General features: G+C 35.8%; 1 protein-coding gene across 1 annotated transcript; it reads right to left on the bottom strand.

The window, feature by feature from the left end:
* Window positions 1-1,554: 1,554 nt before the first annotated feature.
* Window positions 1,555-8,068, bottom strand: LOC125422579 (bidirectional sugar transporter SWEET14-like; the record flags this gene model as incomplete). Its single annotated transcript, XM_060814115.1, has 7 exons — window positions 8,026-8,068; window positions 6,166-6,202; window positions 5,857-6,067; window positions 4,644-4,802; window positions 3,921-4,040; window positions 3,656-3,745; window positions 1,555-1,569 (listed from the first exon to the last, which is right to left on the bottom strand). Coding segments are annotated over exons 1-7 (675 nt in total), but the record flags the coding sequence as incomplete, so codon positions are not given.
* Between the last annotated feature and the right edge of the window lie 18,524 nt (window positions 8,069-26,592).

Here is a 26,592-nt window from a genome sequence, read left to right as displayed (position 1 = left end):
AGTATTCCAATAGTATACAGAGTCTTAAGAAGTGCTAAACAACAGAAATACAACAAGGCTGAAAAGAAATAATACACTGAAATGAAAGAGTACAAAGAAACTTCTCGAAACACAACAGCAGCGGAAAACTTGGTTCGCTCCGGAAGAACGTCTACCACCACTTGCACCTAAGGGAACGGAATTTAAGAGTGTGAGATGCTAATCATCTCCGTGAGTAACCCGAACTACTGAACACCTTTTAATAATAATAATAAAATAATAACAGTTAAGGAGTGGAACAAATACCAACAATTAATAATAATTAATAATAACCTTTGGAAAATAATGATTTCCCTCAAAACTCTCACCAATCGCTCCGTTTGAAATGTTCCCTTTTTAAAACCTTTTCGCAAAACCCAATGTGCATACCTCCCAAAAACCAAGGGATTAAATAATTTAACAACAACGATTAAATAAATACATACCCCAAATATATAATAAAAATAGAATAAATTATAATAAATAAATTTTGAACACCTTTGGGGTTTAAACCATTATTTGCAATTACACCGACAATTACACCTGACGCACCACACCATATACCGGTGATGCCCTCCGATACCCAGCGTCCCGAGCACCGACTGGCGGGAGGTTAAAGAGAGAAACCTGCAGTGGTCACTTCGGCGTCCCGACAGTACCAACTGCTAAAAACCATCACCCGGCCAAGGAGGGGGGCGGCTATGCGCAACAATAACCTTGCCTGCCCACGGTCCAATGGCAACTCACGGGTGAAGTAACAACCGCACGCTAAACCACATAATAACCGCGTGCTAAACCACGTGTCCATACACCATACACCAGAACACCAATACTGTATGAGTGCGTCTAAAAATAAACATAAACAACCAACCGTACCGTTTTTCCAAAAACCACCGTGGGAAGTATACCAAAATTTCACAAAACACCATCCCACATATTTTATCCAATAACCCGGTACGAAACAGCGATAATCAACAAACCACAATTTTCCTCGAAATACGAGATGCAACCATAAAAATACCGCGGGCATAATTTATAAAATTTAACCAAATATTTTCAAAAAATATTTAACCCAATTATGCCCGAGAAATCACATTTGAAACCACGTAAAATTAATACCGAAACATACCTTGCTCATGCATAACAAATAATTTAATTTAAACCGCATTAAAATCATAATTAAACCACACCACATGAGCATAATTAAATACTAAATTAAATACCAATTAAATTTAATTAATCGCCCAAAATAATTTTTGAAGGTGGGTCACTCACCTGGAGAGCGCAAATCAACTAAGATCCTCCTCGGGATCCACTCCACTACTCGCGCGTGCACCTAAACAACCACAGTGCACAAACCAAAAATATTAATATTTTATTCGGGTAATTCCCAAATGGATACCCGGGGAGCGAACACCAAGCGACATCTAAGGGTTACGAGTTATATACCGAATCAAAGCTCTCGTGATGAGGATCACGGATTCGGTCTTACTTTCCGATGATCGTACCCGACGGGGTCGGAATCTCGCCGGAAAGCTTTTCGAGTTTCGGCTCCGCAATTCTCCCAAACCGTCGCGAATTGGCGGAAACGGAAGTCGGATTTGGGTTCAGGAGGTCGAACACTGCGGACTGGAGCTGGCCGGAATTTTCGGGTACTCGCCGGAAGTTACTGTTCCGGCGGGCCGCCACGTCACCGGCAACCGTCACCGGAACAGTGTTTTCCGACGGTGGCCGTTTGCTGTGAAATTTTGCAGATTTGTAGATCGTGAGGAGAGCAATCCAACGGGACCGACGGTGAGCAAAACGGAGGTCGGACGGCGGAGAAATCACCGTTTGAAGATTTTCGACCCCTCGCCGGAAAACGCTCCGATCCCGGTGCGTCGGTGGTCCGATGGCCGTGATATTTGGTGGGTAGGCCGGACTTGAGGAGAGGATCAAGGCTGTCAGGCGCGTGTGGCCGGAAAATGGCCGGAACAGTGCCGATTCGCGGTGGCCGGCGGTGGAGGGGAAAAATCGCCGCCAAACTTCGGACGTCCGATCCGGGCGCGTCCGGCGGCCGTTCGCCGTGAAATTTGGAGGTTTTGCCGGAAATGAGGTGGGCAAGCTTTCTGTCCGGCGCGTGTACAGTAACTCGGCCGGAACAGTGGCAAAATCCGGTGGCCGGCGGTGGCTCTCTCTCTCTCTCTCTTTCTCTCTCCTCTCTCTCTTTCTCTCTCTTCTCTCTCTTTCTCTCTCTTCCCCGAGAGTTTTTCAAAATTAAAACCCTGCGTGACACTGTTCATGCCACGTGGACCACTCAGAAGCTGACACGTGGCATTTCACTGTTCACCGACCAAAAAAAAACATTAAAATAATACGGTATCCGGTAAACTTCAAACGTCCATAACTTTTTAACCGGATGTCCGTTTTGAGCGTGCCGCTAGTCTGTGAACTCGTATCGACAAGCACTTCACAACCATGCATGAGTCAAAGCTCAATTCCCCATAAAAAAAAAGTCAACTCCGGCACCCCTTGGACAGTTTGGACCGCAACTTGTTTCGTCCATAACTTTCAAACCGTAGCTCCATTTTCGACGTGCTACCAGTCTACGAACTCGTGGCATCGTGCACTTCGCCACGGTACCCTAGTCAACTCGAAATTCCCACCGAGTCAAAAAGTCAACTTTTGACCCCTTTGGTCAACGGTCAACAGTCAACCTCGGTCAACGTGCACGGATTCCGGTGCGATTTGGGACGGGGTGTTACACCAACCCTCCTCCTTTGCTATTGCTAACAAGAACAAACAGTGAACCAAGTGGAAGAATGAAGTTGGAACTGACTTCCGTTGGACAAATATAAAGAGGGTTTGCCTATGGTTGAAAAGAGAGGTAGGAAAAAAAAAAATAAAAAGTGGTTGACTTGTGTAGGAGTTTTTCTAGTGAAATTTGATGCGATATTAATGCATGTTTTTCTAGGCTTTTATTCTCATAAATTTTCAATGTTGTACAGTCTTTAATTTCCCTTTCCTGTTATATATATATATATATATATATTTCTCAATACGATTATAGAATAATAGCCTATGAGTAAGCTCGGCATTATTAATCCTTTACCTCTTCCTTTAAATGCTTGTGTCCACACATATATATATATATATATATATATAAATAGATTTGTTCTCAACTTCTAATATACATATAGGCTTTTTCAAATTATATATATATACACACACTTTTTGATAAAGCAAAGCTTAATCATATATGATCGCAATGGATTGGGAATTGGATAGACTGAAAACCATAATTAAAAGAGATTCTAATTAACCAAGAGAAGGACACTTCATATATTACGAAGATTACAAACGTTACAACCCTTTCACAAATTAAGCACATTCGCAAATTCCAGACTATAAACAAACATATTAATAATTAAAAGCGCCAGGTTTAAGTTCTGGCTAGGTATACAAGGTCATGCCTCTACCCTTCCAACCTTTATTTTTGAAAGAAAAAAAAAATCACCATAAAACACATGTCCCTCCCATGTATAACTAGCTCAATCTTTATAATTACCTTAGAGTTTATTTACTTCAATAATATTTATGCATTTCCAGCAGTATCATTTGGTTGCAGAACTACCAGGTTCGGTCCTGGATTAACCACTGGCTCCTGCAAAATTTCCTTGCTATTCTTGTAGACTATATAAAGCCCCATCTGAACAATTCCGACAATAAATCCCGGTACGTTTGAAAACTGTTGATCCAGAGATAAAAAAGGGAAACAAATCGAAAATACATGTCACAAAACTCTTAAGAGTACAATTAAAAATATTATAAATATAACTGCACAAAAGGACAAATTAATACAAGAAGAGGGAGTTGTACATATATATATATATATATATATATGCAGGATTAATTGTGTATACAGCTAAGTGGTAATTCTTGAGCAAAAGGCCATGGAAGAACCACATAACAGCGCCTATCGTCTGGACAAACGATAAAGGAAAAGGCATGAACTCCACACTTTTGGTCCGTATGACTTTTCTCTACAAAACATTAACAAAGGTATTAGAAATCTTAGGATAAAGGTGAACATACTGCTTAATATATATATATATATATATATATATGAGAATATTTTAGGAGGTGACGTTGAGCATGGGTTGTAGCCTAATTATATGTAATCCAAAATAAAACATCGTATGAATTAAATGTAATCAAGAGCTAATCAAGTATTATAAAAAGTTTGACATTGCCGAATAAAAAACGACTACATATAGTCTTATTATATACTAGAAATTTTACCAGATTGAGTTAATAATATTATGTAAAAAAACCTATAGATCAACTTTTCATATTTTAATTTGACTTGTATACATATTATTTGGTTAACAACTTTTTAAATATATATATATATATAGAGTAAAACTCAAATAAGATTCATTTTATTTTATTAAATTAAAATTAACCATCTTTAATGATCATTGAATTTTTATTTAAATAATAAAACTTGATACATTGATTGAATCTAATGGTTATCAATGATGCATTGATTGAATCTAATGATTATCAATGATGTATTTTAGTTTAATAAAGCAAAATGGATATTACTTAAGAATGACATGTATAACTGGGTTTTACATGCTCACCATTATGCAAAGTGGATCAGCAAGTACAATGAGGTTAAATACTGGACAGATCCATCCCACAACCTGGATACGCTTCTGCCCTTTTGCTAGAAATAAAGTCAATATGACCATCAAACCATAACCAAGGGCAATCAACAAGACTAGAAGTACTACTTGGATCTGCAATTCCCAAAACCATATTTGATTAATAGATTCATAAATTCAACTAGTTTACATGTATATTGTTACTATATTGCGAACATGTTATTAATTCATAAATTCAGTTAGTTTACGTACATATATAGTCACGTGAATTTCATGTAAATAAGGATGCACCCACTGTGTATAGTGTGGGCCTGACCCGTTGTGATAAGACTATATATATATATATATTTATACAAAAGTGCTATAACACGGACTAATTTGCACCACATGGAGAGGACTTTGACGTCCGTTTGCCTTTCTCCATTCAATGAAACGGTGCGTTTTTTTAAAAAAAAAACAAAATAAAACAAGACCCACAAGACCCACATTCATCTATTTGCTTTTCTCTCCCTTTACTTTCCACATACCATCTGACTGATTCTAAACAACAACAACTCAAAATAAGCATCTTAAAAACAAAAAAAAAAAAAAAAAAAAGAACAAACAAACGTACTTTCATCTATAATTGACCAAGATCTGAGACAAACAACACCAAAAGCAAAAGAAAAATTAAATCCCCAACATTCGAAATGATAATTGACCAAGATCTGATAATTGACCGAAATCAAAAACATAATCCCAAAACAATAAAAAAAAAAAAGAAAAAATTAAGCTACTGGATTAGGACTGGTTTAGGACTTTAGGAAAGAAGAGGATGAACTGCAGAAGAGGAAGAAGGAAAACCTGCGTTTTTGTTTTTTTTTTGTTTTTTTTTTTTTTTTGTTTTTTCCAAAAGAGGTGCCAACGCACTGTTTCATTAAATGGAGAGAAAAGCAAATGGATGGGTGTAGGTCTTGTTTTGTGTCGTTTTTTTGTTTTGTTTTGTTTTTTTTTTTTTTTTTTTTCAAAAAGAGGTGCCAATGCACCATTTCATTAAATGGAAGAAAGCAAACGGATGTCAAAGTCTTCTCCATATGGTGCGAACTAGTCCGTGCCATACCACTTCTATATATTTATATATTCCAAAATCATAAACATAGCCAAATAAGCCTCTTAAATTAAGTAAGTGAAGAGATGATGAACAAAGTGCCTTAGACTTCTTGGAAGCATAAAACAGGAAAAGGGCAATGTAGAGTGTCTCTGTTACACATCCAACTGAGTTGATAATGATGAGGAGAAGGGCTCCTCGTTTAAGGATTGCATAGTATATCCACAACATTGAGGTGAATAGTTCAACAACATAAGGAAGTGATGGAAACCCTTCTGTAGATTTTCTCTTATACACTTTGTGAAATGTTCGGCTGCAAACAACAAATATTGGATGGTGATCAATATTGCACTTTCATGACCAGATCAAGTTTTATAGAGTTAAATGAAAGAACCAAAATTAAAAGCTTACATTGGAGCAAGGTAGACCATGAAAGAGAAGATAGTGCCTACAATAAAAGAGAAAAGAAAACCCAGAAAAATAAAGAAATTAGTTCTCATGCATTTGTAAAAACACAAATATATATATAAATATATATTATTATATATTATAATATATAAAGAAGATTCATTGACGATCGCAAATGATAAAAATGGAAAGAAAACCCAGAAAAAAGAAAGAAATTAGTTCCCATGCATTTGTAATATATACATATATATTATTATTTATATACATATTTGGAAAAGAAGAAGTTTCATGGACCATATTCACCACATGAAAACAGAAAACACAAAAAAGAGAAAGAAATTACTTGTCATGTATTTGTAAAAATACAAATTTACATAGAGAGATAGAAAATGAAAACTTTCATGGATGATTGCCTACAATAAAATCGAAAAGAAAACCCAGAAAAAGAGATTTTCGTGCATTAATTCATAAATATATATATATATATATGGAACAAGAAGAAGAAGAGTTTTATGAAAAAGAGAAGAAAACCTAGAAAAAAGAAAGAAATTAGTTCTCATTTATTTGTAAAAATACATATAAAAAAAAAATATATATATATATATATATATTTATATTTGTACACATAAAGAAAAAGAAGAAGTTTTCATGGACGATTGCCTACAACGAAATCGACAAAAAAATCCAGAAAAAAGAAGAAAAAGAAGGCTTATCATGCGTTAATTTGTAAACTTATAAATATATATAGAAGAAGAAGAGAGTTTCATGGACGATATTGACTCCAAGAAAGAGACAAGAAAGGAGTTGCCTTAAACCCCAAAAAATAAAAAGAAAGAGAAAGATGATGATGATGGTGAACAACATGTCATATCTTCAGTCACAAATCAAACTACTAAGAAAACAATAAGAGGAAAAAAAGGAAAAAGAAAGAAGAAGAAGGAGATGAGGAGGACGAGGCAAAACCCAGGAAAAAAAAAAAAAAAAAAAGGGCTACAATGAAAGAGAAAAGAAAACCAAAAAAAAAAAACCTCAGAAAAAAGAAAGAAAGAAGAAGAAGTCTCTCTCTTTCTTTTTTTCACATGCTATATCGTCTATATATATATAAGAAGTGGAGAAAAAAACCCAAGTAAAAAGCAAAAAGTGGCCTAAAATGAAAGAGAAAAGAAAACCGAGAAAAAAGAAAGATAAGAAGAAGAAGAAGAAGAAGAAAAGCAGGATAAAAAACCTAGAAAAAAAGAAAGAAGAAAAAGAAGAAGAGGAGGGGGGGGGTTGGATGGAAAAACAATGAAAGAGAAAATAATACGCAGACAAAAGAAAGAAGAGGAAAGGCTCTCTCTATCTTTTTCTCACACAGTCTGTATGTTTATATGTAAGAAGAAAGAGGAGAAAAAAAAAACCAAGAAAAAAGACACAAGTGGCCTAAAATGAGAGAGAAGAAAGAAGATAACCCTGAAAGAAGTAGAAGAGGAGGACAAAAAACCCTGGAAAAAGAAATCCAGAAATAAGAAGAAGAGAAAAAGACCCGAGAAAAAGAAACAAGTTGCTTGCAATAAGAGAGAGAAGAAAACACAGAAAGCAGAAGAAGAGGAGGAGAATTAACCCAGAAAAAAGATTCCAGAAAGAAGAAGAAGAGAAAAAGAAACAGGTTAACAACCCTGCTTGAAGAAACTACCTAAGAAACTCTCTTAGGTACAGCAACCCCTAAGAAACTCTATTTGGAAGTCTATGGAAGATAAAGAATCTCTCTCTCTCTCTTTCTCACATGTACTGTCCACTGAATATGTTTATGTATAATTAGAAAGCTAGAAATAGTGGTGGATGGGGAAGAAGAAGAAGAAGAAGTGGTGGAATTGGAGGTTCTACCTAAGATACCACTGGCCAAAGTTAATCCATGGTGAAGGGCCATTTTCTTCAATGACAAAATCAAAATTAATAAGAAAGTCTCTCTTTCTCATACACAACCCGTTTAGCTTGCTAGAGCTATGGAATAAGCAGGAACGGGCACTTAAATACTAACGAAGAGAAATTTGACTATGGAGAAAATAATTTGGCATGGAATCAAAATCATCCTTGAATCGCACCTCTGGTACACTCCAAATGGTTTACTGCCACGTGTACAAGAGCCGCGTTGGGGGCCCTCACTGTTCACATAAATATCTGCTTTTTGATTGGAAAAGGAAACCACGCTTTTTGCGTTGACTTTGAGCTTCTTCCGTTGCTAACGACAAGAAATTGGACCATGGACAAAATAACTTGGCATGGAATCAAAATCATCATTGAATCGCACCTCTGGTACACTCCAAATGGTTCCCAACACGCGGCCTCTTGTACACGTGGCAGTAAACCATCTGGAGTGTACCAGAGGTGCGATTCAACATGCCAAGTTATTTTGTCCATGGTCCAATTTCTCGTCGTTAGCAACTCCCTCTTCTTGTATTAATTTGTCCTTTTGTGCAGTTATATTTATAATATTTTTAATTGTACTCTTAAGAGTTTTGTGACATGTATTTTCCATTTGTTTCCCTTTTTTATCTCTGGATCAACAGTTTTCAAACGTACCGGGATTTATTGTCGGAATTGTTCAGATGGGGCTTTATATAGTCTACAAGAATAGCAAGGAGATTTTGCAGGAGCCAGTGGTTAATCCGGGACCGAACCAGGTAATTCTGCAACCAAATGTATTGCTAGAAATGTCATAAATATTATTGATGATGATAAACTCTAAGGTAGCCATAAAGATTGAAGCTAGTTATACATGGGAGGGACATGTGTTTTATGGTGATTTATTTTCTTTTTTTTTTTTTTCCCCCCTCAAAAATTAAAGGTTGGAAGGGTAGAGGCATGACCTTGTATACCTACCCTGAACTTAAAGCTGGCGCTTTTAATTATTAATATGTTTGTTTATAGTCTGGAATTTGCGAATGTGCTTAATTTGTGAAAGGGTTGTAACGTTTGTAATCTTTGTAATATATGAAGTGTCCTTCTCTTGGTTAATTAGAATCTCTTTTAATTATGGTTTTCAGTCTATCCAATTCCCAATCCATTGCGATCATATATGATTAAGCTTTGCTTTATCAAAAAGTGTATGTATATATATATAATTTGAAAAAGCCTATATGTATAGTAGAAGTTGAGAACAAATCTATTTATATAAATATATATATATATATGTACACAAGCATTTAAAGGAAGAGGTACAGGATTAATATATATATATATATATATAACAGGAAAGGGAAATTAAAGACTGTACAACATTGAAAATTTATGAGAATAAAAGCCTAGAAAAACATGCATTAATATTGCACCAAATTTCGCTAGAAAAACTCCTACACAAGTCAACCTCTTTTTTTTTCTTTTTTCTTTTTTTTCTTTTTTTAAATTTTTTTCTACCTCTCTTTTCAACCATAGGCAAACCCTCTTTATATTTGTCCAACGGAAGTCAGTTCCAACTTCATTCTTCCACTTGGTTCACTGTTTGTTCTTGTTAGCAATAGCAAAGGAGGGGGGTTGGGGTGGGGGTGGTGTGAGGGAACAAAAAAAATGGTCTGCAGAACCACTCAGAAGCCTCAAGCTGAAGGTAAGGTTTCATTGGGGTTGCCTATTTGATAATCCTCCTAGCAAATTTCAATTGTTCTCGCAAAAAATAAAAAAAAAGTAGAGAAACAAATAACAACAACAAAACAGCTTCCCCAAATTCATAATTGTTTGGAAGCATATACAATTTAGAGTTTGATGGATTTGAAAGGTTATTAATATACTTCAACAATACCATTCCACCAAAGGAAAGATAATACATATATATATATATATATATATAGATGTATGTATATGATAAATAGCTTTTTTAACACACTATTGAAAAAAAAAATTGGCACAAAAAAATCAATAATTTAATTATTATATATGAAGCAATAATTACAGAGAAAATGCAATTTGATTAGAGATAGAGAATGAATACATGCTGAAGGTAAGGTTGCATTTGGGGCTCCCTATTTGATAATCCTCCTAGCAAATTTCAATTGTTCTCAAAAAGAAGAGAGAAAAAAAAAAAAAAGAAAAAAACAAAGTACAGAAACAAATAACAATTACAAAATGTTAGAGAAATATATAAATCAAATGAAAGTTCCATTCCACAAACTTGAGCTTTTGCATATTGAATTTAAAATTTAACAAATCCATCCAAAATAAAAAACAAATATAAGGATCCAGAGAAAAGTCCAAAAAAGACGGATCTACATTTGAAGGGAGTGTTAGAAAAAAAATATAAATAAAATGAAAGCCCACATTACATAACCTTAAACTTTTGAGATCAATGGTATTTCAACACAAAATATTTTCTCTAAATTTATAATTATTTGGAGGTGTATACAATTAGAATAAGATGAATTTAAAAGGTTATTAATATATTCCAACGATGCCATTCCACCAAAGAAAAGATAATATATATATATATATATTATATATATATATGATAAATAGCTTTTTTAATGCAATATTGGAAAAAAAAAAAAAACTTCAATTTCTGTAATAATACATGCAAAATTTATCACAACATAGACTGACTAGCGAATAACATCATACTGACAAATAATACATGCAAAATTTATCATTTGGCAAGATTTGCATACAAAGGGTTGGTACTTATTTTACATTAACGTAACTCTTTCTCCTTCAGATTCAAAAAGCAAGTGCAAAAACGAAAAGTATACCTCAGTATGCATTTTTAAGGGACGATGAAGAAAGAAAGTGCTAACATAGGCGATATGGGTACAAAACAATAAAACAAAACTCAATCTCTACAATGGCCCATAGTTGTACTTGATGACCCAAAACCATAGGCGAAAGAAAGTCATTTTATTTGCCACGACAAGTAGACAAGCAGTTATAACCAACATGCACATGTTGAAAAATCTTGGTCCACATTTTTCTACATGGTGACAAGAAGGTTAATTGGTCAATAGTTGTCTACACAAAAAAGAATCTAATTGCTCAGGTTCTTACCTCAGAAAAAATGGAAGGCTTACGAGGTAGTAGATGGCATAAAGTAAGGATCCACCTTTGTATACAGATGCCTGGTCCACAAATTGATGGTAAGGAAACTGCACATGTTGGAGCATAACACCATTATCGCATTTTACAGCACAGTTTATTAAGCATCTTTAATTCTTCAATTGATAGCAATTCCAAGGAAAGGAAATTCACATTTTTTGAGTTTCATCATGTTAGAAGGATTTTGCCTCATTTATTTTCCGAAAAAAACTCAGAATGATGATGTGTGGGATCACTCCACACATACAGGAAATGTTAATGGGTGATATGGAGATATTTTCCTAGTTGATACTGTATAGAAGGCTTCTTAATCCGACTTCAGCATTGGCAAATGATTCATTTGGCTTAAGAAAACCAACAGAGAAAGCTGTGAGAACAGAGCTGCACGGTAACATTATCCAATGCGAATAAACGAATGACCAAAGACGCTGTATCAACAAACTGTATTATCAAAATCTTCAATTACATCAAATTGCTAGGGCTGGAAGACGGAATTCCCTTATAATCTCATTTCCTTAATAGATACTCTGTTCAGATTTTCTACTGAGTTTGGGTAAAACTTGGATCTATTAGTAAATAGGCTCCACTTAATTTCTTAGTAAAGAGGTTTGGTCAATAAGTAAATATGGATTAATGCACATTATTTTTCAGATGATGAGTGACTCCACAAATGTACTTTCACCTGGAAGAAGAACAAGCGAATCTTCTGTAGCAGATGCATTGTTGAGGCATATATCTGCTGCTAAAGGGAGGGTTATTGCCAGTCAACCCTTTTGTGCCCCACTTCTAGTGACAACTTTTAGCACTTATTATGTCACTAGATATCTAACATACAATGGAAATTAAATTTGTAATATCAAAACTTTATCTACTTTGTAAAATATATATATATATATATATAATTAACTAACAGCTGATCAGTTGATGGAGAGAATTAATTTTTCTTTTTGCAGACAAATAACATAACTAATTAGCTGGTTGACTGCTATACATTATGCTATTGAGCCAATTATTTTAACTCCCCATCTACCATAATTCACTAATTATAAAACACTGTTTACCATTAATCGATATTGTTTATAAACGTTTTAAAATCCATTTATACTAATATAATGCTAATGGAATCGATCTATAGTAAACAACCTTAGGTTTGACAATATTTTTGAGCACTGGTTTGCCTCCACTTTTATATTTAATTAAGTAACTAGATTTCAAAATTGTCAATAAAGTGCCTCCATTTTTCTTTTGGTTTCAATTTAGGTTTCATTTAAAATTTTCCAATTAAAATTCTCGATTTCAATTGTTCTTCCAATATATCAAAATAAATGTCTTATTATATATAAATTTAAAAATATTATAACTATAAAAAAAAAATTGAATAATATAAACAAAAGGTGAAATATCAATGCAATGGAAAAATTAAAATAAAACTAAAATTAAGGGGTTCCATTTGGAAAAAAATAAAATAAAAATGAAAATGGATAATAAATTGAAACGAATATAAAAATTGAGTCACTCGATCGAAAAAATTGAAATTTAAAGGAATTAGGGGCAAACTAGAAAGTCAAAAAGTATAGTTAACCCATGAGCTTTACAATAACTCTGCATGGTAAATTTCATTTTGAAGCCATGTTTCTGTTTTGCAAGCTGTTGGATAAAAGCATGGAAAAGTCTATGGTGTATAATATTAAATTAAATCTAATCTAGACGTGTATGATATTAAATTAAATCTTATCTAGACAAGTTGTCGATGCATTGCATGGCTGCTGTAGCTGTACCATCATCCATAATCACATCTTTTACATCTTCCTCTATTCCAGTGTATCAAAGCAACCAATTTTATAATAAAGGGAAACCACAAGCAGAACAGTGTCATATACAGTGCTTTTGAGACATGGCATACATTGTCTATACTGTTGTACCTATTCCATCATATGAAAATCAACAACAAATTAAAACAGTCTCATTTTCACATTACGAAATTCTAATCCCCCAACGACTAGCACTTATAACAAAGCTACAAAGTCACTTGTGAGGTGTTGCTATGAAGATGCTCATATCTTTGGGTCTTAGTGAGCTTCTGGTCCATTCTGCCAGCACATATAAAAAGAAGCAAGTCTTGTCTCTAATGGTCAAATGCACTATGATTTCTCCGGAAATGAATCGAAAGGAAAAAAAAAAAAAAAATGAAAGAGCGGTTGAATGAGGAGCGGTAAGTTTGAGAGAGAATCACCAAGTTAAGGAAGTTGCATGAAAGAGGATTTTGGGGATCAAAGACAGGGATAGATGAAAACTCCAGGTGATTGCTCTATTTTGGCGATGAAAAATGGTCGGAGTTTATCGACGATTGCCCAGTTTCCAGCGACATGGGAGACCACTGAAATGGAAACGTCATTTATAAAATGATTAAAAATAATATATGTAAGCTGATTGCTTTTTAAGTGGAAAGGTATTTATTTCCTAAAACCTTTTCAAAAATATTTTAACAGTCAAATATGAAAATAATGAGTTTCTTAAAAAACAAAAATTAATATAATTTAATAGCCAAACATAAGAAATAGAGGCTATGACTAAAATGTTATTTCTTTTTTTTTTTTTTTTTTTTCAGTAAACTCTGACCTTTTTATGTTAGTAGTAAAGTCTGCCTGCCTTTAATTATAATAAGCATATGGTTGTTGTCTTTTTTTCTATTCTTTTTTTATGTTAAATAGCATATGATTGTTGTCAACTAACTTATTCATAACAACTTACATATGTATGCTGTTAGATGTTGTTAAAAATAAATTTCATTGCAGTGGTTCCCAAGACATGTAAACGAAACTTGACAGGATTCGAAAACAAAGATCTGGCTTCTAGTTGCAGAAGAAATTGAGCTGTAACATCCCGTTTTCTGGTTGCAAAAAAAGCTGATATTTACCAATATTGTCTTTAATTTAGGTACCATATTTGGTATGATTTCTTTTTATTTTTTTATTTTTTAGAGCTTCCCAATAGTTCCGAAGATTTACCAAGATGTGGGTTTCCTTTTTCTTCTTTTTTTCTTTTTTAAAGACTTCCTAAAAATTCACACATCCTAGTCTCATTCTCGCCTAAATATGCTTAACTTTGAAATTTTTTCAAACCTTAAACCCAACTATTCTAAAATGGTCTTGAAGTTATGAAAGTGACTTTTATTACATTTCAATTATCCTCTAGACACCAGATATTGGACATTAGATAGCATGCCAGTGTCTTTTGTACCGACCTGCACTGGTAATAACAATCCACCTTCGTTCATGCCCAACATCCTTATTGGCACACTTTCGTTAGTTTCCAGCGACAAGTTTGAGATCGAAGTTTCTATAGAGACCTCAGGTAAGGGGAAAAAATAGAAACAACATGAGAGACCACTGAAATGGAAACGTCATTTATAAAATTATCAAAAATAATTTAACCAATATATATATATATATATATATATAAGCTGATTGCTTAAGTGGAAAGGTATTTATTTCCTAAAACCTTTTAAAAAATATTTTAACAGTCAAATATGAAAATAATGAGTTTCTTAAAAAAAAAATTAATATAATTTAATAGCCAAACATAAGAAAGAGAGGCTATGACTAAAATGTTATTTCCTTTCTTCTTTTTTTCTTTTTTCAGTAAACTCTGACCTTTTTATGTTATTAGTAAAGTCTGCTTGCCTTTAATTATAATAAGCATATGATTGTTGTCTTTTTTTCTTTTTTTCTTTTTATGTTAAATAGCATATGATTGTTTTCAACTAACTTATTCATAACAACTTACATATGTATGCTGTCAGATGTTGTTGAAAATAAATTTTATTGTAGTGGTTCCCAAGATGTGTAAACGAAACTTGACAGGATACAAAAACAGATATCTGGATTAAAGCTTCTAGTTGCAGAAGAAATTGGGCTGTAACATCCCGTTTTCTGGTTGCAGAAGAAGCTGATATTTACCGATATTGTCTTTAATTTAGGTACCATATTTGGTATGATTTCTTTTTTTCTTTTTTTTCTTTTTAAGAGCTTCCCAATAGTTTCGAAGATTTACCAAGATGTGGGTTTCCTTTTTTTTCTTTTTTTCTTTTTTAAAGACTTCCTAAAAATTCACACATCCTAGTATCATTCTCGCCTAAATATGCTTAACTTTGAAATTCTTTCAAACCTTAAAGCCAACCACTCTAAAATGGTCTTGAAATTATGAGAGTGACTTTTATTACATTTCAATTATCCCCTAGACACCAAATATTGGACATCAGATAGCCTACCAGTGCCTTTTGTACCCACCTACACTGGTAATAACAATCCACCTTCGTTCATGCCCAACATCTTTATTGGCACACTTTCGTTAGTTTCCAGCGACAAGTTTGAGATCGGAGTTTCTATAAAGACCTCAGGTAAGGGGAAAAAATAGAAACAACATGAGAGACCACTGAAATGGAAACGTCATTTATAAAATTATTAAAAATAATTTAACCAATATATATATATATATAAGCTGATTGCTTAAGTGGAAAGGTATTTATTTCCTAAAACCTTTTAAAAAATATTTTAACAGTCAAATATGAAAATAACGAGTTTCTTAAAAAAAAAAACTTAATATAATTTAATAGCCAAACATAAGAAAGAGAGGCGATGACTAAAATGTTATTTCTTTTTTTTTTTTTTCAGTAAACTCTGACCTTTTTATGTTATTAGTAAAGTCTGCATGCATTTAATTATAATAAGCATATGATTGTTGTCTTTTTTTCTTTTTTTCTTTCTACGTTAAATAGCGTATGATTGTTGTCAACTAACTTATTCATAACAACTTACATATGTATGCTGTTAGATGTTGTTGAAAATAAATTTTATTGGGCTGTAACATCCCGTTTTCTGGTTGCAGAAGAAGCTGATATTTACCAATATTGTCTTTAATTTAGGTACCATAGTCGGTATGATTTCTTTTTTTTTTTTTTTTTTTTTAAGAGCTTCCCAATAGTTCTTAAGATTTACCAAGATGTGGGTTTCCTTTTTTTTCTTTTTTTCTTTTTTAAAGACTTCCTAAAAATTCACACATCCTAGTATCATTCTCGCCTAAGTATGCTTATCTTTGAAATTCTTTCAAACCTTAAAACCAACCACTCTAAAAAGACCTTGTAGTTATGAGAGTGACTTTTATTACATTTCAATTATCCCCTGGACACCAGATGTAACACCCCATCCCGAACCATGTCGGAATTTTTGCACGTTGACCAATGTTGACTGTTGACTTTGATCGTTGACTTTGACTTTGACCAAAGGGGTCAAAAGTTGACTTTTTGTCCCGATTGGAATTCTAGGTTGACTGAGGTACCGTTACGAAGTACACGTTGGCACGAGTTCGTAGACTAGTAGCACATTGAAAACGGAGCTACGGTTTGAAAGTTATGAGCAAAACAAGTTGAGGTCCAAACTGTTCAAGGGGTGCCGGAGTTGACTTTTTATTCATGCAAAGTTGAGCTTTGACTCATGCATGGTTGTGAACTACTAGTTGATACAAGTCTGTAGACTAGCGGCACGTCTGATTTGGACATGTGGTTTGGAAGTTATGGACCTGTAGAGTTTTTCAAATACTGTATTATTTTAATATTATTTTTTAACGTGTAACGATGTGCCACGTGTGACTTAATGAAGGTGACCATGTGTCACCATGTTGAGAAGCCACATGTCAACCATGCGTAATATCATATTATTTTAAATAATAATATTATTTAATTTATTTTAATTTATTTCTTTTTTATTTTCCTTTTTCTTTTCTTTTTCTTTTTCCTTTTCTTTTCTTTTCCCCACGTGGGAAAACACCTCCTTCTCTTTTCTTTTTCTTTCCTTCCTTTCTTCTTCCCCGAGCCCGACAAAGACAAGAAACACACAGCAAGGACTCTCTCTCTCTCTCTCTCTCTCTCTCTCTCTCCTTTGACTCTCTCCCCCGTTCTCTTTGACTTGCCTTTTGGCCTGATTTCAGTCTCCGAACAGCCACACGCGCTGGCCACCGATGAAGCCCAGCTCCCCGCGATCTCAGCCTCCAATTTTCCCGGCCAATCGCCGCCAAACGCGCCCAGATCGGGCCGGTGAAGTCGGCGGCGGCCGGTTAAGTTTTTCCGGCGATTCTCGCCGTTTTTGACCAACCCAGCCCGACCCGTACCTCTATTCCACCATTTTCGACCCCTCTGAGTCCATTTCCGGGGTTAGATTGCCCAAAATCCCCACCGTTTGAGAGATCCCTCAAGTTTAAATCTGGCCGAAGCTTTCCGACCACCTCCAGTGGAATTGGGGTTGATGGAGACCGGATTTGTAATCCTTGTCGCTCAAGCTTCGATTCGGTATATTATTCGACTATTTTGGTTAACGTTTGTGTTTGACCCCCCGGGTACCGGGTATTATTTACCCGAATAAAATATTAATTTATTTGACTGTGTGTGAATTGTGTTTTAGGAGCACCGGTGAGTCGTGGAATTGATCCCATGGTGGATCATGGTTTAATTGCGTGCTCCAGGTGAGTGACCCACCTTCAAAAATATTTTGGGCAATTAATTATGTTTAATTGATATTTAAATTATGCTCATGTGGTACAATTTCGTTATGGTTTTACTGTGATTTAATTTATTTATTATGCATGAGCAAAGTATATTTCGGTAATAATCATACGAGGTTTTAAGTATTATTTTCGGGCATAATTGGTTTAAATATTTTATGAAAATATTTGTTTAAATTGGTGGTTTAACTTTATAAATTATGCCCGCGGTATTTCAATTGTTGAACCTCGTATTATGAGAAAAATTATGGTTTATTGGTTATCGATGTTTCCGTACCATTTGTTAAATAAAAATATGTGGGATGGTATTTTGTGAAAATTTGGTATATTTCCCACGGTAAATTTTGGAAAACGGTACAGTTGGTTTTATAATTATTTTAGACGCATTCATACAGTATTGGTGTTCTGGTATATGTATATGTGGTTCAGCGCGCAAGTATTATTATTTCACCGGTGAGTTGCCATTGGACTGTGGGCAGGCAAGTTTGTTATTGGCCACAGCTGCCCCCCTCCTTGGCCAGGATGATGGTTCAGCAGCGGTACTGTCGGGACGCCGAAGTGCCGTTTGCAAGTTTCTCTCTTTAATCTCCCCGCCAGTCGGTGCTCAGGACGCTGGGTATCGGAGGGCATCACTGGTATATGGTGTGGTGCGTCAAGTACAAATTTTTCGGATAGAAATTTCAAACCCCAAAGAGTACAAAATTATTTATTATAATTTATTGCAGTTTATTTATATTTGGGGTATTTATTTATTTATTTGTTGTTTATTAAATTATTTGGTCCCTTGGTTTTCGGGAAGTACGAATATCGGGTTTTGTGAAAATGTTTTAAAAAGAGAACATTTCCAACAGAGTGAATAGTGAGGGTTTTGAGAGACATTGTTACCTCAATTGTTTATTTATTTATTTATTTAATTGTTCGGTATTGATTAATTAAATCTCTTTATTTGGTATATTATTAATATTAAAGGTGTACAGTAGATAGGCTCACTCACTGAGATGATTAGCATCTCACATTTTTTAAATTCTGTTCCCCTAGGTCCAGGTTGGAGACGTTGATTGTCCGGGGCGAGCCCAACATTTCAGTTTGTTGCCGAAAGTCCAAGAAGTATTTCTTCCCTTTTTCCTCTCCATCCTGTATTACTTCTTATCTGTCATTGTATAAATTTCACATTTATCTGTATAACGCTCTGTATACTGTATTGGACGTGTAGTTATTATTTATGCACTGAGTTGCTATTATTTTTGAAGTGCTGAAATTTGTGGAATTAAATTGTAGTATCGTGAGAGGAATAAGGGGATGAATATCGAAGTGTGTTTTCAGTGCAGGAAATTTTTGGTTAGTCCTACCCTTAGGGGAGGTGCTGCCGGATTTTCAGTTGGAAGGTTCGGTGGTATTTCCCTGGGATCAGAGCTTGTCTAGGGTTCCGGGGAAGGAATTATGGACGGGTCCTGACACCAGATATTGGACATTAGATAGCCTGCCAATGCCTTTTGTACCGACCTACACTGGTAATAACAATCCACCTTCGTTCTTGCCCAACATCCTCATTGGCACACTTTTGGTAGTTTCTAGTGACAGATTTGAGATCGGAGTTTCTATAGAGACCTTAGGTAAAGGGAAAAAATAGAAACGACATGGGAGACCACTGAAATGGAAACACCATTTATAAAATGATTAAAAATAATTTAACCAATATATATATATATATATATATGTAAGCTGATTGCTTAAGTGGAAAGGTATTTATTTCCTAAAACCTTTTAAAAAATATTTTAATAGTCAAATATGAAAATAATGAGTTTCTTAAAAAAAAAATTTAATATAATTTAACAGCCAAACATAAGAAATAGAGACTATGACTAAAATGTTATTTCTTTTTTTTTTTTTTCCAGTAAACTCTGACCTTTTTATGTTAGTAGTAAAGTCTGCCTGCCTTTAATTATAATAAGCATATGATTGTTGTCTTTTTTTCTTTTTCTTTTTCTATGTTAAATAGCATATGATTGTTGTCAACTAACTTATTCATAACAACTTAAATATGTATGCTGTTAGATGTTGTTAAAAATAAATTTTATTATAGTGGTTCCCAAGACATGTAAACGAAACTTGACAGGATTCGAAAACAGAGATCCTGGATTAAAGCTTCTAGTTGCAGAAGAAATTGCGCTGTAATACCCCATTTTCTGGTTGCAGAAGAAGCTGATATTTACTGATATTGTCTTTAATTTAGGTACCATATTCGGTATGATTTCTTTTTCTTTTTTTTTTTAAGAGCTTCCCAATAGTTCCGAAGATTTACCAAGATGTGGGTTTCCTTTTTTTTCTTTTTTTCTTTTTTAAAGACTTCCTAAAAATTCTCACATCCTAGTATCATTCTTTCCTAAGTATGCTTAACTTTGAAATTCTTTCAAGCCTTAAAGCCAACCACTCTAAAAAAGCCTTGAAGTTATGAGAGTGACTTTTATTACATTTCAATTATCCCATGGACACCAGGTATTAGACATTAGATAGCATGCCAGTGCCTTTTGTACCCACCTACACTGGTAATAACAATCCACCTTCATTCATGCCCAACATCCTCATTGGCACACTTTCAGTAGGTACAAACACTGATGCCATTTGTAATACCTTGCTTCTACTAACGGACTTGTCATCTCTGCCGATATTATCCATGATTTAACTATTGCACTCAGTATGAAATTTTTAGTTCAAGGATTCCTAGCAGGTCACTCATCCAGATACCACTCTCGTCTAAACATGTTTAACTTCGGAATTCTTTCGAACCCTGAAGCCAACTGCTCTGAAAAAGTCTCGACATTATGAGAGTAACTATTATTAATCATTTCATGTTCCACACTTGGACACCATGGGATTTAACACCAGATAATCTACTAGTTCTTCTTGCACCAGCCCACCTTGATCAAAGCTCTCATAAATTTCTTACATTTGTGTTGAAATGGCTGTTGTACTATTAAGGAAAATGGATAAAATAAGTGATAGTGCATTTCCCATTAGTTTAAGCTTTTGGAAAAAGTGATATTTGAGATTGATATCAAACCCAATGATCCAATAAGTCTAAGGTTCAAAAACTCAACCACTCCATTTAAAAATAAAAAACACATATTAGGCAAAAAGATTGTTCGGCTACATACTAGGGAAAGTATTAAATAAATAAAAAAGAAAAAAACAATGATAGTTCGCCTCCAATAACCAACTTGGTATTAAAGCCAACAAAATATAAAAGAAATGATAGCTCACCTGTAATTAGCAACTTGGTATTAAAGCCAACAAACCAAAAGATTCTAGGTTCAAAATACTTAGCAATTTCATCCAAAAACAAAAATACATGTAAGGACCAAAAAACCAACCAAAAAAAAAAAAAACCAAAAAGACTAGTGAAAGGTGCATTATCATTTCTTTTATACATTTCCTATCATTTTTTTAAACATTTTCTCTACCAGTCCTCTTTACATATAAACGGCCTCTTTTTGGCTTTTTATTTTTTCATTTTTTTTATTCTTATATGTGTTTTTGTTTTTGGGTTGTTTTTATCCGTGCCTTTTTTGAACTTTTCTTTTTGTCCTTATATGTCTTTTTGTTTTTAGATGGAATTATTAAGTGTTTTGAATATATGATTTCTTTTATACACTTTATTTAACACTCTCCCTCACATATATGCCTGCTTTTTACATGTGTTTTTGTTTTTGGATAGAGTCGTTGTGTAACAGCCCTGCCCAGACCACCCGCATGCAGATATTGTCCTCTTTGGACCTGGGGAATCCTCTTACAACCCAGCCCTCAAGGTTTTGTCAAAATGCGTCTGCAAGGGAAAGGTATCCACACACACTTATATGGAGTGTTTCGTTCCCCTTTCCAACCGATGTGGGATCTCACAATCCTCCCCCCTTAGGGCCCAGCGTCCTCGCTGGCACACCGATCCGGGTACTGGTTCTGATACCATCTTCTTTGGCATCAACCACCTGGGCTATAGACCCTTAACAACCATTCTCCGATAGCTCTTTGAAGACGAGGATAGAATTTAACCACAGCAAAGGTCTCCTAACTCCTCCACGAAGCACCACTTCAGGTAAACTGAATCACTTTAACTTTACTCTTTTATGTTAGTGGTCCATAAACATAAGATGCATAACTACTCAATCCATATCTAAGGTCGCTTCATATCCCAAAAAAATTCACAGAATTGGATCTGCCCCCATTATTTGACCTTCAAAAAGAAAAGGCAATCCTCGACCATCGACTAGGCCATAGGAATTCCCCGTTAGGATAGATGATTCTAATTGACACCCTCGAAGATTAGAGTCATTCAAACTCGGGCAACGAATTGCTTCGAGACAAAGGGAAAGAACGCTTTAAGACGGGTAAAATGAGAGATTAGATAAGGATGGGACGCACAACAATGCCAAGTCCCTTAGGATTATAAGAACCTAGAACTCTGATACCAATTGTAACAGCCCAACCCAGACCACCCGCATGCAGATATTGTCTTCTTTGGGCTTAGGGAATCCTAATACAACCCAGCCCTCAAGGTTTTCCCGTGAGTACCCAGTTGCACCGCCGATCCCTCCCCACTAATTCCGACCCCCTGAACCCAGATCCAGGGCCCTTTCCTCCAATTCGCGACGGTTTGGGAGAATTGAGGTTCTAAATGCCAAAAGCTTTCCGGCGAGATTCTAGCCACCTCGGGTCCAATCTCCGAGAAGTAAAACTAGATTCGTAATCTTCATCACTCAAGCTTCGATTCGGTATATTACTCGTCTATAACACCCCATCCCAAATCGCACCGGAATCCGTGCACGTTGACCGAGGTTGACCGTTGATCGATCGGGTCAAAAATTGACTTTTTGCTCCAGTTGACATTTTCAGTTGACCAGGGTACCGTGGCGAAGTGCATGATGCCCCGAGTTCGTAGACTAGTAGCACGTCGAAAACGGAGTTACGGTTTGAAAGTTATGGGCAAAACAAGTTGAAGTGCAAACTGTCCAAGGGGTGCCAGAGTTGACTTTTATTTATGGGGAAATGAGCTTTGACTCATGCATGGTTGTGAAGTGCTTGTCGATACGAGTTCACAGACTAGCGGCACGCTTAAAACGGACATCCGGTTAAAAAGTTATGGACGCGTGAAGTTTACCGGATACCGTAATATTTTAATGTTTTTAAGTCGATGAACTGTGAACGCCACATGTCAGCTTCTGATTGGTCCACGTGGCATGAACAGTATCACACAGTGGCTTTTATTTGATAAAATTCTCGGGGAAGAGAGACACTGAGAGAGAAAGAGAGAGAAAGTCCGACGGCCACCGGAGATTTTCAAATTTTCCTGCCAAATTACTGTACACGCGCCGGCCAGAAAGTTTCCCCTCCCCATTTCTGGCAAAACCTCAAATTTTCACGGCGATCGGCCGCCGGACGCGCCCGGATCAGACGTTTGAAGATCGGCAGCGAGTTTTTCCCTCCACCGTCGGCCACCACCGATCGACCCATTTCTGGCCATTTTCTTGCCACACGTGCCTGACACGCTTCATCCTCTCCTCAAGTCTGGCCGACCCACCAAATTTCACGGCCATCGGACCACCGACGCGCCGGGATCGGAGCGTTTTCCGGAGAGGGGCTGGAAATCTTCAAACCATGATTTCTCCGCCGTCCGGCCTCCGTTTGCCTCACCGCCGGTCCCGTTGGATTGATCTCCCCTCGATCTACAAATCTGCAAAAAATCACAGCCAACGGCCACCGCACGCGCCGCCGCCCCCAGCGACGGTTGTCGGTGACGGTTGCCGGTGATCGCGGCGGCTCGCCGGAAGTTACTGTTCCGGTGAGTACCCAGTTTCCCGGCCGACTCCAGTCCACTGTGTTCGACCTCCTGAACCCGAATCTGGCATCCGTTTCTGCCAATTCACGATGGTTTGGGAGAATTGCGGAGCCGAAACCCGAAAAGCTTTCCGGCGAGATTCCGACCCCGTCGGGTCCGATCACCGGAAAGTAAGACCGAATCCGTGATCCTCATCATGCGAGCTTCGATTCGGTATATAACTCGTAATCTTTAGATATTGTTTGGTGTTCGCTCCCCGGGTACCCAGTTGGGAATTATCCGAATAAAATATTAATATTTTTGGTTGGTGCACTGTGGTTGTTTAGGTGCGCGTACGAGTGGCAGAGTTGATCCCGAGGAGGATCTTAGTTGATTTACGCACTCAAGGTGAGTGACCCGCCTTCAAATCTATTTTGGGAATTTAAATTTGTGATTATTATGTGTGATCTGAATATTTGGAATTTAATTTCTATGTGCCAAATATTTATTTGATTTATTGTGGAATTATTGGTGAATTTATTGGAATTAAGAAAATGTGCATTATATAAATTTATGCCATGTGAAATTATTTTATGGTTTTGAGAATTTTGAAATTCTTGTGGTTTTAACATTAAATCGGGCATGATTTGATTTTCAAATATTTCAAGGAAAATATTTGTTTATGTTGGTGACTCCAATTTTTATAAAATATGCCCATGGAATATTGTGAGATTTAATTATTATATTTCGAGAAATTATTTATGCTATTGGGAAAATGTGAATATTTGAATTGGTGGATTTGAAAATCATGAAATTTGCATCTCGTATTTCGAGAAAATTGTGGTTTGTTGTTATCAATCTTTCGTACCGGTTTATTAAATAAAAATATGTGGGATGGTAAGTGTGAGAATTTAATGTATTTCCCACGGTAATTTTGGAAAACGGTACGGTTGGTTAATAATGTTTATTTTTAGACGCACTCATACAGTATTGGTGTTCTGGTGTATGGACACGTGGTAGCGCGTAGGTATTATGTGGTTTAGCGCACGGTTATTATTTCTCCCGTTGTTGCCATTGGACCGTGGGCAGGCAAGTTTGTTATTGGCCACAGCCGCCCCCCTCCTTGGCCGGGAGATGGTTTCAGCAGCGGTACTGTCGGGACGCCGAAGTGCCGTTTGCAGGTTTCTCTCTTTAACCCCCCGCCAGTCGGTGCTCGGAACGCTGGGTATCGGAGGGCATCACCGGTATATGGTGTGGTGCGTCAGGTGTAATTTGCAAATAATGTTTTAAACCGCAAAGGTGTTCAAAAATTATTTACTATAATTTATTACATTTTAATTATATTTGGGGTATTTATTTATTTATTTGTTGTTTGTTAAGTTATTTTGGTCCCTTGGTTTTCGGGAAGTACGAATATCGGGTTTTGTGAAAATGTTTTAAAAGGGGAACATTTCCAACGGAGTGAATAGTGAGGGTTTTGAGAGAAAGTATTACTTCAATTGTTTATTTATTTATTTATTTAATTATTCGATATTGATTTATTAAATCCCTTTATTTGGTATATTATTTATATTAAAGGTGTTCGGTAGTTAGGGTTACTCACTGAGATGATTAGCATCTCACACTCTTAAATTCCGTTCGCTTAGGTGCAAGTGATGGTAGACGTTCTTCCGGAGCGAACCAAGTTTTCTGCTGCTGTTGTGTTTCGAGAAGTACTTCCGTACTCTTTCATTTCAGTGTATTATTTCTTTCAGCCTTGTTGTATTTCTGTTGTTTAGCACTTCTTAAAGCTCTGTATACTATTGGGATACTTATGTTTTATTTATGCACTGGACTGTTGTTGTTTTTGAGAAGTGCTGAAATTTGTGGAACAATTTGTAGTTTGCGGGAGGAATAAGGGGATGAGTATAGAAGTGTGTTTTCAGTGCAGGTAATTTGTGGTAAGTCAATCCCTTAGGGGAGGCTCTGCTGGATTTTCCATTGGAGGGTCCGGTAGGGTTTCCCTGGGATCAGGGCTTGTCTAGGGTTCTGGGGAAGGAATTCTGGACGGGTCCTGACAGTCAATTTTGGTTAACATTTGTGTTTAACCCCCCGGGTACTGGGTATTATTTACCCGGATAAAATATTAATTTATTTGACTGTGTGTGAATTGTTGTTCTAGGAGCACGTGTGCATCGTGGAATTAATCCCATGGAGAATCTTAAGTTAATTGCATGTTCCAGGTGAGTGACCCACCTTTAAAATTAATTTGGGGTGATTAATTATATTTATGTCGTGTTAATTTGATATCTAGAATTATGCTCATGTGGTGGAATTTAAATACAATTGTGAAAAAATATTATTTTATATATATACCCATTGATGCTAAATGGAATTTTGGGTTATTAAAGAATTCCCGATTATTATTATTATTGTGATTTAATTGTATTTATTACGTATGAGCAAAGTATTTTCATTAATTAATTGTATCTGGATTTTAATATTATTTTTGGGCATGATTGGTTTAAATTGGTGGTTTTAAATTTTATAATTATGCCCGTGGAATATGAATTGATGGACTTTGTGTTACGAGAAAAATTATTTGTATATTGTTATCGGTGGTTTTGTACCATAAATGTTAAAGAAAAATGTGGGATGTTGAGTTTGAAAATGGTATAATTCCCATGGTAAATTTTTGGAAAATTGGGTTATTATTTTAGATGCACTCATACAGTATTGGTGTTCTGGCTGTATATGTGGATTAGCGAGCAAGTTATTATATCTCCCGTGAATTGCCATTGGATCGAGGGCAGGCAAGTTTAATATTGGCCATAGCTGCTCCCCTCCATGGCCGGGATGACAGTTTCAGCAGCGGCGCTGTCGGGACGCCGAAGCGCCGTATGCAAGTTTCTCTCTTTAACCTCCCCGCCAGTCGGTGCTCGGGACACTGGATATCGGATGGCATCACTGGTATATGGTGTGGTGCATCAAGTATAAATTTTTAGATAGAAATTTCAAACCCTAAAGTGTTCAAA

Source organism: Ziziphus jujuba, chromosome 2 (genome assembly GCF_031755915.1).
Source record: "Ziziphus jujuba cultivar Dongzao chromosome 2, ASM3175591v1".
In the NCBI taxonomy this organism is placed as follows: Eukaryota; Viridiplantae; Streptophyta; class Magnoliopsida; order Rosales; family Rhamnaceae; genus Ziziphus; species Ziziphus jujuba.
Note: the sequence above shows the minus strand (reverse complement) of the source record. Positions and strands in the feature narration are given on the sequence as shown.